The sequence below is a fragment of the Festucalex cinctus genome, chromosome 9 (genome assembly GCF_051991245.1).
Source record: "Festucalex cinctus isolate MCC-2025b chromosome 9, RoL_Fcin_1.0, whole genome shotgun sequence".
In the NCBI taxonomy this organism is placed as follows: Eukaryota; Metazoa; Chordata; class Actinopteri; order Syngnathiformes; family Syngnathidae; genus Festucalex; species Festucalex cinctus.
In genome coordinates this window covers 12,349,632-12,365,292 of record NC_135419.1, presented here as the reverse complement: position 1 = coordinate 12,365,292, position 15,661 = coordinate 12,349,632, and the positions used below count along the sequence as shown (strand labels likewise).

The 15,661-nt window shown below is 37.5% G+C and overlaps 1 protein-coding gene across 2 annotated transcripts; it reads left to right on the top strand.

The window, feature by feature from the left end:
* Positions 1-1,086: 1,086 nt before the first annotated feature.
* anxa6 (annexin A6) lies at positions 1,087-15,642 on the top strand. Of its 2 annotated transcripts, none has more exons than XM_077532909.1 (25): positions 1,087-1,232; positions 1,916-1,972; positions 4,267-4,351; positions 4,433-4,527; positions 5,582-5,695; positions 5,762-5,852; positions 5,928-6,007; positions 6,135-6,191; positions 6,351-6,444; positions 7,097-7,192; positions 7,997-8,055; positions 8,157-8,279; positions 8,347-8,405; positions 8,598-8,676; positions 9,167-9,248; positions 9,333-9,427; positions 9,521-9,634; positions 10,503-10,593; positions 10,685-10,764; positions 11,446-11,499; positions 11,583-11,676; positions 11,745-11,840; positions 11,928-11,986; positions 13,232-13,354; positions 15,324-15,642. In XM_077532909.1, exons 2-25 carry the CDS (start codon positions 1,970-1,972, stop codon positions 15,381-15,383), a joined length of 1,983 nt encoding a protein of 660 aa, XP_077389035.1. In that variant the 5' UTR covers positions 1,087-1,232; positions 1,916-1,969; the 3' UTR covers positions 15,384-15,642. The 2 variants fall into 2 exon arrangements, with proteins under 2 accessions (XP_077389035.1, XP_077389034.1); XM_077532908.1 differs by having other exon boundaries at positions 13,232-13,369.
* Positions 15,643-15,661: the final 19 nt, after the last annotated feature.

Genomic DNA, 15,661 nt, shown 5'->3' with positions numbered 1-15,661 from the left:
ATGAAACTAATCAGATGTATGACAAAAATGCTATTTTAGGTATATGGACAAATGTTTACCCTGCATATCACACCAAATATCATTCAATTTAAAAAAAAGAAAAAGAAAAAAAAAGAAACAGAAATTGGCCTACTCATGGTGTAGTAATAGTATAGGACAGTAATAGACCTGGCGTAAGAGCACGCCATGTCTGCCATCTACACACATAAAAACACTCATCTTTACAATTAGCTTGACACAAATGCATTGATGACTAATATCAAAGCTATACTGCTTGCATAAACTTTGAAGAAACACCAATTAGCAAAGCCTTGCCTAAGTCAACTGTCTGCATCATAAAAAATATATATTAAAACAAAACAAAAAACAAACATTAATTACTGGCATACAAGTATAAAGAGATGTTAACTGTAAAATAAAAATTCAGCTAGTATAACAATACTAACTACTAACTACTACTACACTTTTTATAATTTGCTGTTGAATTTATTTTATATTGATTTGGGATTTTGTATTTATTGTGATTTATTTCTTTATTGCCCTTGTGGCCAGGTCACTCTTGGAAAAGAGATTTTTAATCCCGGAGTTTTTTGTTTTTTTTTTGTTTTTTTTTTATTTTTTACCTGTAAATAAAGGAAATTAATCCAATCCTTTGAGAATGAGGAAAGAAAGCGTTTGCACATCAATACTGCCACCCAGTGGCATTGCATTGTATAGCAGTGTATGGAAAAATAAGTTGACTTGGGAAAAGAGACTGAAAGAAAGATACAAACTAAGTGCAGATTTGAACTTCCATTTATTTTAATGAGATATATTTCCCCCACTGATTTCACTGTTAACTTAAGTTAACTTTGAACCGAAATTCAAACTTTAGGTTCTAAAGTGCCATTTTATATTCGACGTCTCTGAATGCGTCTAAACATCTTCTGAAAAGAAAACAGAATAAAATAACTCGCTAAACAGGGCATGGCTGTTGCGCAGCAGCTGTGCGTAAAAAAAAAAAAAAAAAAAAAAAAAAAAACTGCGTAAAGCTACGCGTAAAGTTGTGCGTAATGCGCGCGCGCGTCAGATTCGCGTCTTCTTCGTGGCTTCCCTACGGCCGCGCGCACGTACCGCGGTGGCCGTGCGTGCGAGCGCCGCAGTCTTGCGTCACACCAGGGAGGACACGTAACGGTCCGCAAAGATAGACCAATCTGCACCATTTTCACCCGAAACTCCCTTCATTTCAACAGGTAATCTTTTGTTTTATCTACTTTTTCCCGTGTGAATACATTACGAAACGTGATCTCTACCAATTCTTTGTATGTATGCCAACTCTGCACCCTGAAGCTGACATAGATGCTAAAAAAAGGATTTGAAACATGCTGAATCAACTATCTGTCGTGCTTGAGCTGATTCTGAACTTTTAAAACTACTTTATTTGAGCATAAAGATTGGGGTACAGTGAAGGGCGTGGCTCTATGTACAGTGGAGGCTCAGACCCTTTGACTGCATTCTATTGCTATTTTTGGAAAGACACGCTCATGTCTGAAACAAACAGTGGGGCTGTGGAAAACTAATAGGGATCGCTGTCTTCTTCTTTTTTCTTTTCAAAAGAGATGCCCAATTGACTTCAACCCCAGTTTATTTTATCAGTACTTATTGATGACAATCCACCAGTATTCACAAATGAAAATGACACATTCATTTTAATGTGGATCTTATTGTCTAAGAGTCTTTGTTGTAAATTAGCTGTTGAAACAAGCTTTGTTTCATGCGCTGCATTGGATCACTTTAGGGCAACTTTGAGGGAACACAGTGAATAAACAATGAGCTTAGATTCCCTCTGAGATGGGTTGTGCACATGGTGACTCTGCATGTTACAGTGGCATGGAATGACTCCTTTAACTGCACTGATGTCTCGTTTTCTTTGCAGGCCCCAAACTATTGACCCGCTGCACTGTGCGGAAACAGACGACCAAATTCAGAGATGGTAGGTGGACCTTTGTCTCACATGCCAGGAATGAAGGGGGGAGTGGTTTATTTTTCCACCATATGCCACCATTGAGGTCGCATAAACGAATCACAAGAGTGCAGGGATAACAAATGAAGTGTCCAATGAGCGTGTGTTAGGAATACTCTGACTATCCAGACTCTTTCATGTAAGGCCCACTTTGAGGATTTTGTAAAAAAGTTGGTTGCTAGGGGGCCTGTTTGGTGGCCCTGTTGCTATGACAATGAAGCTGTCCAGCTGTCGAGGGGAGTGACGGGTGGTTGCTTGTGAATGTGCAGTGGAAAGTGTCTTTTGGCTGACTGCCCTAAGACAGCATTGCTCCGTATAGCAGCTGCTGCATTGAACGCGCAGTTGTCCTTTCAGCCCACGATGACTCGGCATGTGTCGTCACAACTTGAGCGCATCAAAATCAAGGCCATGAGGGACAGCTTTGGTGTAAAAGTCGGCTTGTGGACCAACGCTGACCTCTGTTCATTACATTTGAAAAAGTAGAAGCTGCTTTGTGTGTAATCTGACTCCTTGCTGGGAACCCACCGGCCCACCCCTTCGTCCTTGCACCATCCACACACACAGACCCACACACGCACACACATTCAAGGCAGTCAGCTGCAAGTGGTCAACTGTTTTCATGGCGAAATATTTTTTTGTTATGAGTTTAAATCTGGTGCAAAAAAGTAGACCACTACTTGTTTGGAATTTCATTGTCAGAATTCACAAAGCACGTGTGTAAAATTGCGTGGGAATGCTGAAAGTTGAATGCTAATGTGACACGTGTTTAATCATTTCAGTGATATTATAATGCATTTCCTGATATCATAGTCAGTTGGTTAGCATGTAATCACTTAGCATAATTGCCATTGCCATGATTTTTATTCTCCACACTTTTTTGCCGCGTAACAACTCCTACATAATACTTATAATTTACACTGTTCAAATTTCAACTAGCTTCAAAAATTAATGCCTCCTGGGGTATATATATCGTCTGATTCCACATTACTTACAGTATTTGCACAAGTTAATATTTAACATCAACTTTACCCCATTCATTTTCAATGGGACAGACATTGAACTTTTTCTAAATATCACTTTCCATGCCAACTTCCATACGTGTAACTTATCATCATTACCAGGTGTCTCATACTGCTTGCTGGCACAGTTGGTAAAGAGCATTGTCCAGTAACCAGGAGGTTATAATTTCATAATTGATCTGTGAGTTGAATTCATAAACATTCCACATGCATTCAAATCTTAGCATTCAGCTATTAGCATTCGGCGTTCAGCATTCCCACAAAATTTCTCCAGAAATTGCACTTATTTTCAATGGGATTGACATTGAACTTTTTCTAAGTCCCATTTTGTCCGCCCACTTCCTTACATACAACTTCTCATCATTACTCATTACTAGCACTGTGTTACTGCTCAGTGGAATACTTGGTAAAATGCATTGTCCAGTAACTAGGAGGTCATGGGTTCGAATCCCACCTCCGACTGTACATTGCAAATGTGTCCATAGCAATTATGCATACCAACTATCTTAGTTCCACTTTTCCATCTAAATGAATGGTGGGTACTGCATGCCTAGGTGGCGCTATTGCGTGAATTCTATTTTATTTTTTGCATGTTTCCATTGGATATCATTAGGTCAATTTTTCCATCTAAATCAGGGGTGGCGAGATCCGGTCCTCGAGGGCCGCAGTCCTGCTGGTTTTGGATATTTCCCTTCTTCAACACAGCTGATTCATGATCAGCTCATCAGCAAGCTCTGCAGAAACCTGATAACGAGCCTGTTAATTGGAATCAGCTGCACTTCGAGTAGGGAAATCTGCAAAACCTGCAGGACACCGGCCCTCGAGGACCGCAGTTTGCCACCCCTGATCTAAATGAATGGATTGGAGGGTACTTTCAGATAATTCTTTTACATATAAATAGGCCATTAGCCATGATTTTCAACAAGCCAAGTTGGCTCACTTGTTAAATACTTGCCTGGCGTTACAGAGACATGCAAGTGCATTGGTTCAACTCTCGCTTGGGAAATATTTAGCATTCAGCTTTCAGCATTCCCACAGAATTTTTGCAGAAATGTCACTTTGTCTAGTTAATTTTGTTACAGCTATTTTATTTTTTAATAGTTTTATTTTAAATATTTATTAATCATGTATCTGTCTTTTTATTCCTATAGTGACAAATAAATAATTAAACGTGCAACATGATAGTGTAATCTAATGAGAACGGTACTGCGTTGTACTTGAAACGAACTCTCTATTTGTTTTCAGGTGTTCAGAGGCACAATAACAGATGCTGCCAATTTTAACCCCAGCGCCGATGCGGAGGCGCTCTACAATGCAATGAAAGGCATGGGTGAGTGTCTTAAAACTGCATGCGTGATAATATTCAGTACGCTCTACAGTCTGTCTCACATGTGTCTGACACGCTTCCCAGGCAGTGATAAGGAAGCCATCTTGGATCTGATCACCTCTCGCAGCAACGCTCAGAGACAGGAAATCATTGCAGCGTACAAGTGTAACTTTGGAAAGGTACATCACATTATTTATAGACAAGATCGTGATAAAGTTGGCTTTTAGTGTTAAATTTCAGGATGGACTTACACACCAACCTATACAGGTGAAATTAAATTGACCTTCCCTAATGTTGTGAATTTCCGATGTTCAGTGTTTCATCACTTTTTTTTTTTTGCACAACTTGCTGTGCACGAGCAAGGAGCTGAATGGCAAAATTCACAACAGGCGTTTGAACCATGAATGGACCAATACTTCTTTGGTAAACTAGATTTGGCATTTTAAACAGTCCTCGTCATTCTGCTGACATCTTGACATCGTGAGTCTTTGGCAGCCATTTTACTTTTTGTCTTAGTTTTAAGCCTTTGGATGAAAAGTCCAGGTTTACTCGGCGAAAACGTTTTGGTATAGTTTAAAAGAAAGTATTAGTCTTTTAACAAATCTGCATTATCATTTGTTTACGCACAATATTGACAACATACTACCATGTTAAGAAAATGGCCTCATCAAACAGCCAAAACAAAAAATACATTTTTATAGCTTATTTACAGCAGCCACATGCCACATTTCGCTCCATCTTTCAGAGTTCAGACAGTTGATCAAACACTTGCCAATATTAAATAATATAATAATAATAGAAAACTCCTATCATAAATAATATAATAATAATAATAGAAAACTCCTATCTGTAGCACACACCTAAGCGAATGAGTTGACATTAGCACAACAAAGCTAACTACATACAAACAAAGCTAATAAAGCTAGCTATGTAGCAACCAATTTCTGGCAGGGGTTATGTGGAAAACTTTAAGCTTAGGTTAACATTTTTTATTTTTTTATTTTTTTACAAGTCGGTTGTCTAGTAATGTCAAGCAACAAGATATCCTTAAAAATATTGAACAATTGCAATTGAAAGTGAATTTAAGTTCTCCTCTGAAGGTTATACTGCACTGTATTTTGGCCTCATACTAATTTCTCGCTTGTATGCTGAATATTGTATCCCAAAAATTGTTGTGAATGTTGTTTATGGTTTTCAGGATGTCATGTCTAAGTGAAAACAGTTATTTTACAGGATCTTATTGACGATCTGAAATATGAGCTGACGGGTAAATTTGAGCGTCTCATTGTGAGTCTGATGAGGACACCACCCTACCACGACGCCAAAGAAGTCAAAGATGCACTCAAAGTAAGACACTCTTACGTCAAGGACGGGACGTTATATTTATGTTGAACTTGTTGACCCTGTCATAAGGGAGCTGGAACCAACGAGAAGAGCTTGATTGAAATTCTGGCGTCAAGAAACAACAAACAAATACACGACATGGTTGAAGCATACAAGGATGGTGAGACCATTTTTGTCCATGATTAATACATCATAATGTGTGTAACTTTACTGTGATGTCTGCATGCTTTTCCAGCCTACGGTAGAAGCATGGAGGAGGATGTGATTGCCGATACATCAGGTCACTTTAAGAAGATGCTGGTTGTTTTACTTCAGGTCAGATATCTGCATGGTTTGAAGTGGTCAGCAGCATCAAGTCATTTAACTTTCCCATAATGCAACCTGATGATCAGTAGTAGTATGACTTTGAGTTATCATGGCGACTTTGTTGTTTTGGTTCCAGGGGACCAGAGATGAGTCGGGAGTTGTGAATGCAGATCTGGTGGAGCAAGATGCACAAGTGAGAATATGAGCTACACTGTAAAAAAAAAAAGAAAAAAAAGAAAAAAAAAGTGACTTCAAAATTTAAACCAAACTCCACAACAGTGGTACAGTATTCATATCCATAACCAAGAAAATAATCTGCTTTCAATGCTTGTCCCACTCGTCTCAACAAAAGGACCTTTATGCCGCCGGCGAAGAGAAGTGGGGGACAGATGAGGCCAAATTCATCATGATCCTGGGAAACCGCAGTGTGACCCACCTCCACATGGGTGAGTGCACGCCAAGGGGAATTAACAAGCACGTGTGGCATTTAGTTATTTCTCGAGTGGCCCACAGAAACGTGATTGTGGCTAAAATGTGAATTTCTTATACTTCACTGTGTAAGAAATGTCAAGAAGAGCCCTGAGTGTGGTTAGGTGGTACACATAATGGACGGATATTTATATTTCTGTTTTTTGGTTTATTTGTTTCTTTGTTTTTTTCTGTTTGTTTGTTTCTTTGGTGTTTGTTTCTTTGGTGTTTGTTTCTTTGTTTCTTTTTCTTTGTTCTTTCTTTCTTTCTTTCTTTCTTTCTTTCTTTCTTTCTTTCTTTCTTTCTTTCTTTCTTATCTTGTACATTTAAAAAAATCAATCACAATGCTATTTAAAAAAATAATAATTGTTTGACGCTACATTTGTTGTGTCTATATTATTCACACGAGTGTATATGTTTCAATATCACAACTGTGACATTTTAAATCTCCCTCATGGAATGACTATATTAAATTATCCATGTATCTTAATTTTGTTACAGTATGCCTCAAAAATAGTGAAATGGTAGCTTTGGGAGAATGCAAAATCGATGAAGAAACACGTGTCAATTTTGTTGCATTTGTGCAATCCTAACTTAGGTTCATCATCTTGCACTTTCTTGTCTTTGTAGTTTTTGACGCATATGAGAAGATAGCAGAGAAATCCATAGAGCAGAGCATCAAGAGCGAGCTTTCTGGGGACTTTGAGAGACTGATGCTTGCCGTCGGTAAGGCATCCAATTTCAGCTATTAGCTACTAATAAAATAGTGTTGGAGTTTTTGGTTGTTGTTCTTAATTGTTTAAGGCCAAAAAAATAAAATAAAAAGAAAAGGCACCGTCTGAAAGTGAGTAGGAGTTAGGGCTGTAACAATATCCAAACATCCCAACACAATATTATCACGATATGAAGGTCACGATACGATAATTATCACGATTATTGTGGTAAGGTTGGCGATACAAAAAACTCACAATTTTGTGAAAAAAAAGAGCTCACTCTAAAAAAACCCCACACACAATATTGTGCTTCTGTACATAACAGCAATGCATATAAACAACTTACAACCTCTAATAACGAACACATATTGACTCGCTTCACAATCATGTTTCATTCCCCTTCATCTGAACATTAGCCTAGATTTTAAACATAGAAGGGCTAAAACATGCCTAGTAGGAGTAGGGTTGATAGTGAGAGTTTTTCTTTTTTTTTAGTGGATGACTCTTATTTTATTGTAATCTCTGACAGGCCAAAGAACTTTTGCTTGATTTTGTGAAGAAAGTATCAAATGTAGTCCCGTTTTCTTCTTTGTATCTGTTGCTTTGGCATTGTTTTCTTGTAACAGGCCACTGATGTAGTAAATGTTCTTCTTGGAAATTCTGTGGTTGTTATTGTTGAGAAGTAGTAGAAAAGTAGAAGTACTGAATCCCAACTCACAAATGGTAAATGTGTAACTAATTACTTTAAAAATACAGCAGCTACTAATGTAATCGAGTATTGACTTTTGGAATAACAATTTCTCTTATTGTCTTGCAGTCCAGTGCATACGCAGTGTTCCCATGTTCTTCGCAAAACGCCTTTACAAGTCAATGAAGGTAAATAGAAATATCAGACCATTCTAGTTCAAACCTGGGTCAACTTCACAACAAAATACATCAACTGTTGTCGCTACACAGTAATCATGCTTTATTTCCAGGGTCTCGGCACAGATGACAACACACTGATAAGGATCATGATTTGTCGCTCTCAAATCGACATGCTGGATATCCGAGAGTGTTTCAGGCTCGGGTATGAAAAGTCACTTTACAACATGATCAAGGTAATGGAAAAGCATAAGAGCCAGTGTGTGGATGACTGCATCACTGATATGTGCTTGCTGCGACCAGGACGACACATCAGGAGACTACAAGAGGACTCTGTTGAATCTATGTGGAGGTGATGATGAGTAAGTCAATAGATCATGTTAAATTATAGTTACAACCTGAAGGGGGCGATAAAGCACAACCACAAAGGAGGAACATGGCATAATTGAGCTCCTTTTCTTTTAATCAGAGTGTCCAAATCTATGTGAAAGTGGTTCAAGTTGAGGTTCCAGATTTGCTCAGTCTGCTGTGTTGTGTCAAACTGATCATTGCAGTTTAGCTGGCGAGTTCTTCCCTGAAGCAGCGCAGATAGCCTACAAGATGTGGGAAATAAGTTCCATGACCAAAGTCAAGGTTTGCCCCCCCTTTGTGAAACAGCAGTTGTCATTGCATGGTTTGGCTTGGCTGTGATATGCAAGCCTTGCGTGAAGTCCTTATTACAAGAAAAACAAATAATTTTAATGCATGCATTGTGAAAAGAAATTGCAATAACATGTTTCGCGCCAATGCTCTCTTGCTTCATTTTACCTTGGATGTCAAATTTCCAAAAGATTACACATTTGGTTTGGCACTAACAAAATGGCTTTTCAGGCCCTCAGTGTAATTGTTGGCTATATAATGGTCTCTAACCTCCAACCAAGATTAAAAAAAAAAAAAAAAAAAAAAAAAAAAAAAGCTGTTGCAGTATGTTTAAATCTGCTCACCTAATAGCATGTGACCAACATGCATTCATTTGAGATTTGTATGTGTGGCTGCCATTTTGTCAAGCTAAAGAATTAACCGTTGTCCTGCAACCTCATGATACCCGAATCTAATTTGTGCATTTTTACGATTCCACAACCAGCTGAGGCCAACAGTTTTCCCCTCATCCGAATTTGACCCTGCTGCTGATGCACAAGCTCTAAGAAAAGCCATGAAAGGATTCGGTATGTCACCTTGTGTTGACAGTTGAAACATTTACAAAATATATAGAATAACTAAAATTACTGTAATGTCATTGTGTGCAACAGGAACAGACGAAGACGCAATTATTGACATAGTTGCACGCCGAAGCAACGCACAGAGACAAGCGATCAGACAGACCTTCAAATCACTACTGGGGAGGGTAAGAGATGATTGCTTAGGAACGAATGACTGTTGTTTTTTAGTTTTATAATATAAACTTTTGAAAAAACAAATGTGTGTGAACTGGTTGCAGGATCTGATGAAGGACCTCAAGTCTGAACTGTCAAAGAACTTGGAGAGACTGATTATTGGTCTCATGTTGACCCCAGCTGAGTTTGATGCCAAAATGATGAGGAAAGCCATAGAAGTAATGTCTACATTTTTAAATTGTGGATAAATTCAGTTCAATCGGTTAGCATTGTAAGAAGTTTTTTTTTTTTTACGAGTCCAGGGCATAGAAAAGAGGTTGGGAACATAATTTGTATAGTATAGAAGATATATAGTATGGTCAAATAAATTAATATACAATTGTGAACTAAATGGCAGTGTTTGTTTACCTTAAATGGTAATTGCTAGCTTGTTAATGCTAATCGCGATTGCTAACCATTTAGCATAGGCTAATTTTGTTGGTATTTAATCATGCTCATGCACAGAAGATAATAAATAATTAGTAGTTATATTCACTCAATTCAACTAGGCCTATGTGTGAACTAAATGTTTACACTGTTTACCTTAAAAATGGTTATCGCTAGTGCGCTAATGCTAGTCACGATTGCTAACAGTTTAGCACAGACATCTTTTTTGGTGTTTATAATGCATATGTACATAAATTAATAATTAATTAGTAGTTCCACTCAATTCAACTCATGTTCAACCTTCGATAAATCGTTTTGTTAATTTGATAGTGTTTAGAACATCAAAGAAGATCAGTACAAAACATATGAATCTTTCAGAGTACCGTACAAACACAGTAGGGGGCAGCATAACTCAGAAACTGGTTTGATTCCTGCTTCCCCTCAGTCTGCCAAATTGTGCCCTTATTAAGGAAATAGCACCACACTACTAGACTGCACGGAGTTTCCTGTCACCATTGTGACCTCGTGACCTGACAACACTCCTTTTATTACACAACAACCCAATTAGGCCGAGCGTTAACGTAAACCCAGACTGCTTCAACGCTGTCATACCTGACGAGACACATTGTCCATTGTGAGCGTGTCTGGGCTTTTCCACAGGGCGCTGGCACGGATGAACACGCGCTGATTGAGATCCTGGTCACCAGGAGCAATGAGGAAATTCAAGCCATGAACGCTGCCTATCAGGAAGGTGAGCTGGTTGGCGACAGTGGTGACGTACGTTTTTGTTTTGACGCCATTTCCAATGTTATATCCACTAAATTATCACCTGAACTTCACAGCCTACAAGCAATCTTTAGAGGCAGCAATTGAATCTGACACATCAGGTCACTTCTGCCGCATCCTGGTTTCTCTTGTGCAGGTAATATTTTAATTAAAGTCCTCTAATTAGAGTCTATTATTAATCATTATGCATTGCATTACATATTTAGAGACTATTACAACACAATGTGATGAAACAACATTGTTATTTAACTATGTTATTTAACCACATATTTTCTACAGCGCTTGTTCTCTTTCGGGTCTTATGTGAGCTGGAGCCTATTGAGAATATACAGATTTGAACTTAAGTAACCTAAAATGTATTGTTTTCATACGTGGGAGGAAAACATGCAAACTCCACACACGAAGATCAGAGCCAAGATTGAGAGATGCACGCTTATCGCTGCCCCACCGCGATAGAAATGGTTATTCCCTTTTAGAAATGAGAAAAGATTTCATAACGCCAAAAAGCCCAAGAAAACCACTATCGTAACATCGAGAGTTGATAATATGCAAATTATGGCTGTGAGAACCTCAGTAGATTGTAACCGCAATCTGATTAGTATGTGGTATGATCTTCCAGTTGTCTCATAAGCTCCTCTTATGAAACAATTTTATATAAAATTCCAATATATACTTAACCGTCAATATGTTCTTTGAGCTAATAGGAATACTAGGTCACCCATCCTGAATGACGGGAACATTTTGTTCTTTCTGGAGAAATGGTGATGTGGCAAATGTTGCAAAACATGGCACAATTATTCCTTTTCACCTTGCTCAGGGTGCAAGAGAAGATGGCCCTGCAGATTTTGAAAGAGTAAATACAGATGCTCAGGTGAATAAAAGTTTCATGCATAACAGATCTGGAAAGGTGGAATGTTGATTATTTGTATTTGTTGCTCCATTTCCGACCAACAGGAACTTGCTGACGCATGTAATGCAGATTCTGATGACAGGGTCATGAAGTTCATGAGTATTTTGTGCACCAGGAGCTTTGCTCATCTCAGGAAAGGTAAACGTCATCCGCCATGTTAAAATCTGCAATGTAAGTTGATCATTAAACCTTGTTCCTCTTTTCAGTTTTCCAGGAGTTTGTCCGGTTCTCCAATAAGGACATCGAACAGATCATCAAGAAGGAAATGTCAGGAGATGTGAAAAATGCCTTTTATGCCATAGGTAGATATAAAACATTGAAACGATTAGCGATGATACTTTACTCCCAATTAGAACTTCACCTCAACTTGAGCTTATTTTCCGTTGCAGTGCGCAGTGTGAAGAACCAGCCTTCGTATTTTGCTGACCGGTTGTACAAAGCCATGAAGGTAAGCACGGTGCCTTATCTATGACAAAACATCTCAAATAAGATAAATAAGAAAATAAGTTTAGTCATTAGAAATATGAGGTCACCTGGCCATTGTAAAAAATGAAAGAATATAAAGACAACGGGAGAGAATTTTATTCAACAATTAGTGTGCTCAATTCCCAAGTGCTTATCGAGTAATCTTTAAAAATAAATAAATAAATGAATAAATGGTAAATATGCCCCTGTCTTTTATTTATTTATTTTTTTGAACATGTTACAGGTAATTTCAAATTTGGGAATATTTGCAAAGAAAAAAAAGAGAAAGAGAAAAATAGTTCAGTTTGAACATTATATATGTACTATTGTTGTCAAGTTAAAGCGTTAACTAATTAATTAATCATAAAAAATGTTATCACATTAATCATGTATTAACGCAGATTAATCACACTATTGACTACATATGATCCTTTAGCTGACAGCGGATGGTTATGTTAAAGGGATACTTCACTTATTTATACTATTAAAGCAATTTTGTCTGTAATTAATTTGATACTTTCATTACTTTTTCACGTACAATTATTTCCTTTAAAAACACATTTTGCAACTTGCTGTCGACTGAAAATGACATCACAAGGGCTCAGGTAACCAATCACAGCTCACCTGTTGTCTAGGTTTGGTCATGTGACATTCACGAGCTGAGCTGTGATTGGTTACCTGAGCCCTTGTGATGTCATTTTCAGTCGACAGCAAGTTGCAAAATGTGTTTTTAAAGGTACTAATTGTACATGAAAAATAATGAAAAATATCAAATTTATTATAGACAAAATATTAATGTTTGACTGCCAAAATGGCTAAATATATAAAGTATCTCTTTAAAGGTAGCACAGGTTGTGTTTGAGCAATAAACATAACTACATGCATTAAAGTATAGTGTTTACTAAATGCTTGTGTATGACATTCAGAATTCGGGATATTTTTTTTCCCCATTTTAAATTATGCAAGTAACTAATTAGAAAAAAGGAGGATGAGTGTGTGCAGTGGATCAAAAAATGTTGAAGACGTCCTCATAAGAATTAACACAAGTTCAAATTTGGCGGGCAAAAGATGTTAATAAAATGCCTTTTTAATTAAGCGATTAATCATGATTAATCAAAATTGATGTGATTAATCTGATTGAAAATGTCATTTTTTGTCAGCTCTTTTTATGAATGTAAATTATTATAACAAAGTTGCTATCAGTTGTGTTGTAACTGTTTGTGTTCAGGGTCTCGGCACAGACGACAGAGCGTTGATCCGCATCATGGTGTCCCGTAGCGAGGTCGACCTTTTCAACATTCGGAAAGAGTTCAAAGAAACGCAGGACACGTCCCTGCATGAATTCATCAAGGTAGAGACGATGATCGTAAGTCTGCGTCGATGTCCACTAACACTCTCGCTTGCTTTTTTTTTTTTTTGTCCTCGTCTTTTTGTTGCGATGCATCATGTGAGTGTGTCGCACGGTCGTTGGAGCCGAGGTAACCTATAGCTTCCTTGCGGTGGACTGTGGCTCTGTGGCTTCTGCACAGCTGTTCAGGAATTTCCCTTCTTTGCTCAACTTCCTTTCTTGATCTGTTGCATGATTGGCTGAGAGCTCGACAGACAGGAAGTACCCAGGAACATATCTATAATAACTTCCACATGAAGTGACTGTGACATTAATACCAATAAATAAGAACATTACATCACATTGGCTTTGCAAAAATATTTTCCAATTATGAAACTACCTTCCACATTCTGCAATGCATAAAGTTCAAGTATGAGGCATTTTGATGGCTGACTGATGTAAAAATAGTATGCGCGTCTACCATTTCCCTCCTCCCCTCCTCTTTTTTTTTTTTAATGCTAAATGGTAAGTAAGCCTAGATCAGTGGATATATAAAGTCCACCTTCTAGAACAGGGGTGTCAAACATAAGGCCCGCGGGCCGGATCAGGCCCGCAAAGGGGTTTAATCCGGCCCGCGAGATGATTTTGTAAAGTAAGAAAAAAAAAAAAATGTAATGTCGGACTGATTAGTTGGCCACAATCAAAATATATAAAAATTTGTAACTTCACGAGCAGTCCTTGTACGGGGGAATCAACAACTTAAAGTTACGGTTTGATTCATTATTATTATTATTATTAATTTTAATTATAGACCAACAAACGTGTTAAATACAACACAAATTCAATTATTTCACAAATAGATATGACAAGTATTTTAGCGTCCTTATAACGTCATTAACCGCGCCACACAATGCATTCTGGGAACAATATATATGAAAAACAGGTACAGTAGATTTAACACGTCCAGGACTCCGTTCCATTTGCATTTGTATTATTTTTGGGAACAATATGATTACAGTTGAGCTCCGTAATTTAGGGCTGGCACACAAATAGCCAAAATCGTTTTTTAAGTTATATACCGTTATTTTACCGATACGGCCCACTTGGTAATATATTTTCCTCCATGCGGCCCCAGAGCTAACATGAGTTTGACACCCCTGCTCTAGAACTTCTGAACTTTATTTGGATTAATGAGAGGTACGATAAATGGTTGCAGGTGTGCGTTAACTCCCGATGGATTTGAATTTGATTGGTTAACTTGACACAGCCTTTATCCAGTTAGGGTGTGAAGACTTGTGCAACCACAGTATCTCAGTTGTTCATCTTTGTTACATCTCTATTGTTTTTTTTCAATTTTACACATTATTTAAATAATCTGATTGTTGTGCCATTGTTTTATAACACAAAAACCTGGCATTTGAACAGGGGTGTGTAGACTTTTTATTTTATTTATTTTTTTATATCCACTGTACAAATCTTAATGCGTTCTTGTAAGTTGGTAATTTGGAAAATATTAATTAAAAATATAGTGATAATATTATTAATCAAGTGGGGGGCGTTTTCAAGTCTTCTGATGGCCACACTAATTTATTAAATACTATCAAAGATAAAAGAAATGTAGAATATTTGTAGTATACAGGCCAACATTTACACAATTTGGAACTTTTTTTTTTTTTTTATAACAGTTATAAAATGCTGTAAAAAAACAAAACAAAACAAAACAAAATGTTTTATTGTGTGTAAAGTGCAGAACAGAAATATAGTTTTATCATTAAAATTGTATATATTTATTTGATCTTTTTTTATTATATGTGTTAGATCACCACAAACAATGCGCAGTCCCCTTTGGAATGTTTATAACAAATTTCTCGACTGTATATTGCGTGTTCTCCTTCATTCTGCATGCAACGGCAGTTTTGCATCTCTGTGTGAGTAGTCATGAGAAGCTGAACATTGTTCACGTACTTTAATATTTGTCTTTGTGTGCTTATAGGGTGACACTTCAGGAGATTATCGCAAAACGCTGTTAGTGCTGTGCGGAGGGGAGGATTAAAGATGGCGCATCTCCACATACCCCCTTTCACAGGCCACTGTGAAAATGTGGTGGTTAATATCTATTGTCAGCACATTAAACTGCTGCTACTCATCTGCCAAACCCATACAGATTTATGTTTTTTTTGTTGTTGTTTTTTTTATCATAGAGTCAAGCTATTTGAAGGCACACCGGTCCTTCCATGAAAACATTGAAATCATTCACTGTGATTATAAAAACTACACAACTTAAAATAAACTCATCATTATCTGGTGTCTTACGTGAACTTGAATGTTTGC

Excerpts from the sequence above, each read along its gene's own strand:
- anxa6 (XM_077532908.1), top strand. Across the intron at positions 6,008-6,134 it reads TGCTGGTTGTTTTACTTCAG|GGGACCAGAGATGAGTCGGG; the intron begins GTCAGATATCTG and ends TTTTGGTTCCAG. Across the intron at positions 6,445-7,096 it reads TGTGACCCACCTCCACATGG|TTTTTGACGCATATGAGAAG; the intron begins GTGAGTGCACGC and ends TTGTCTTTGTAG.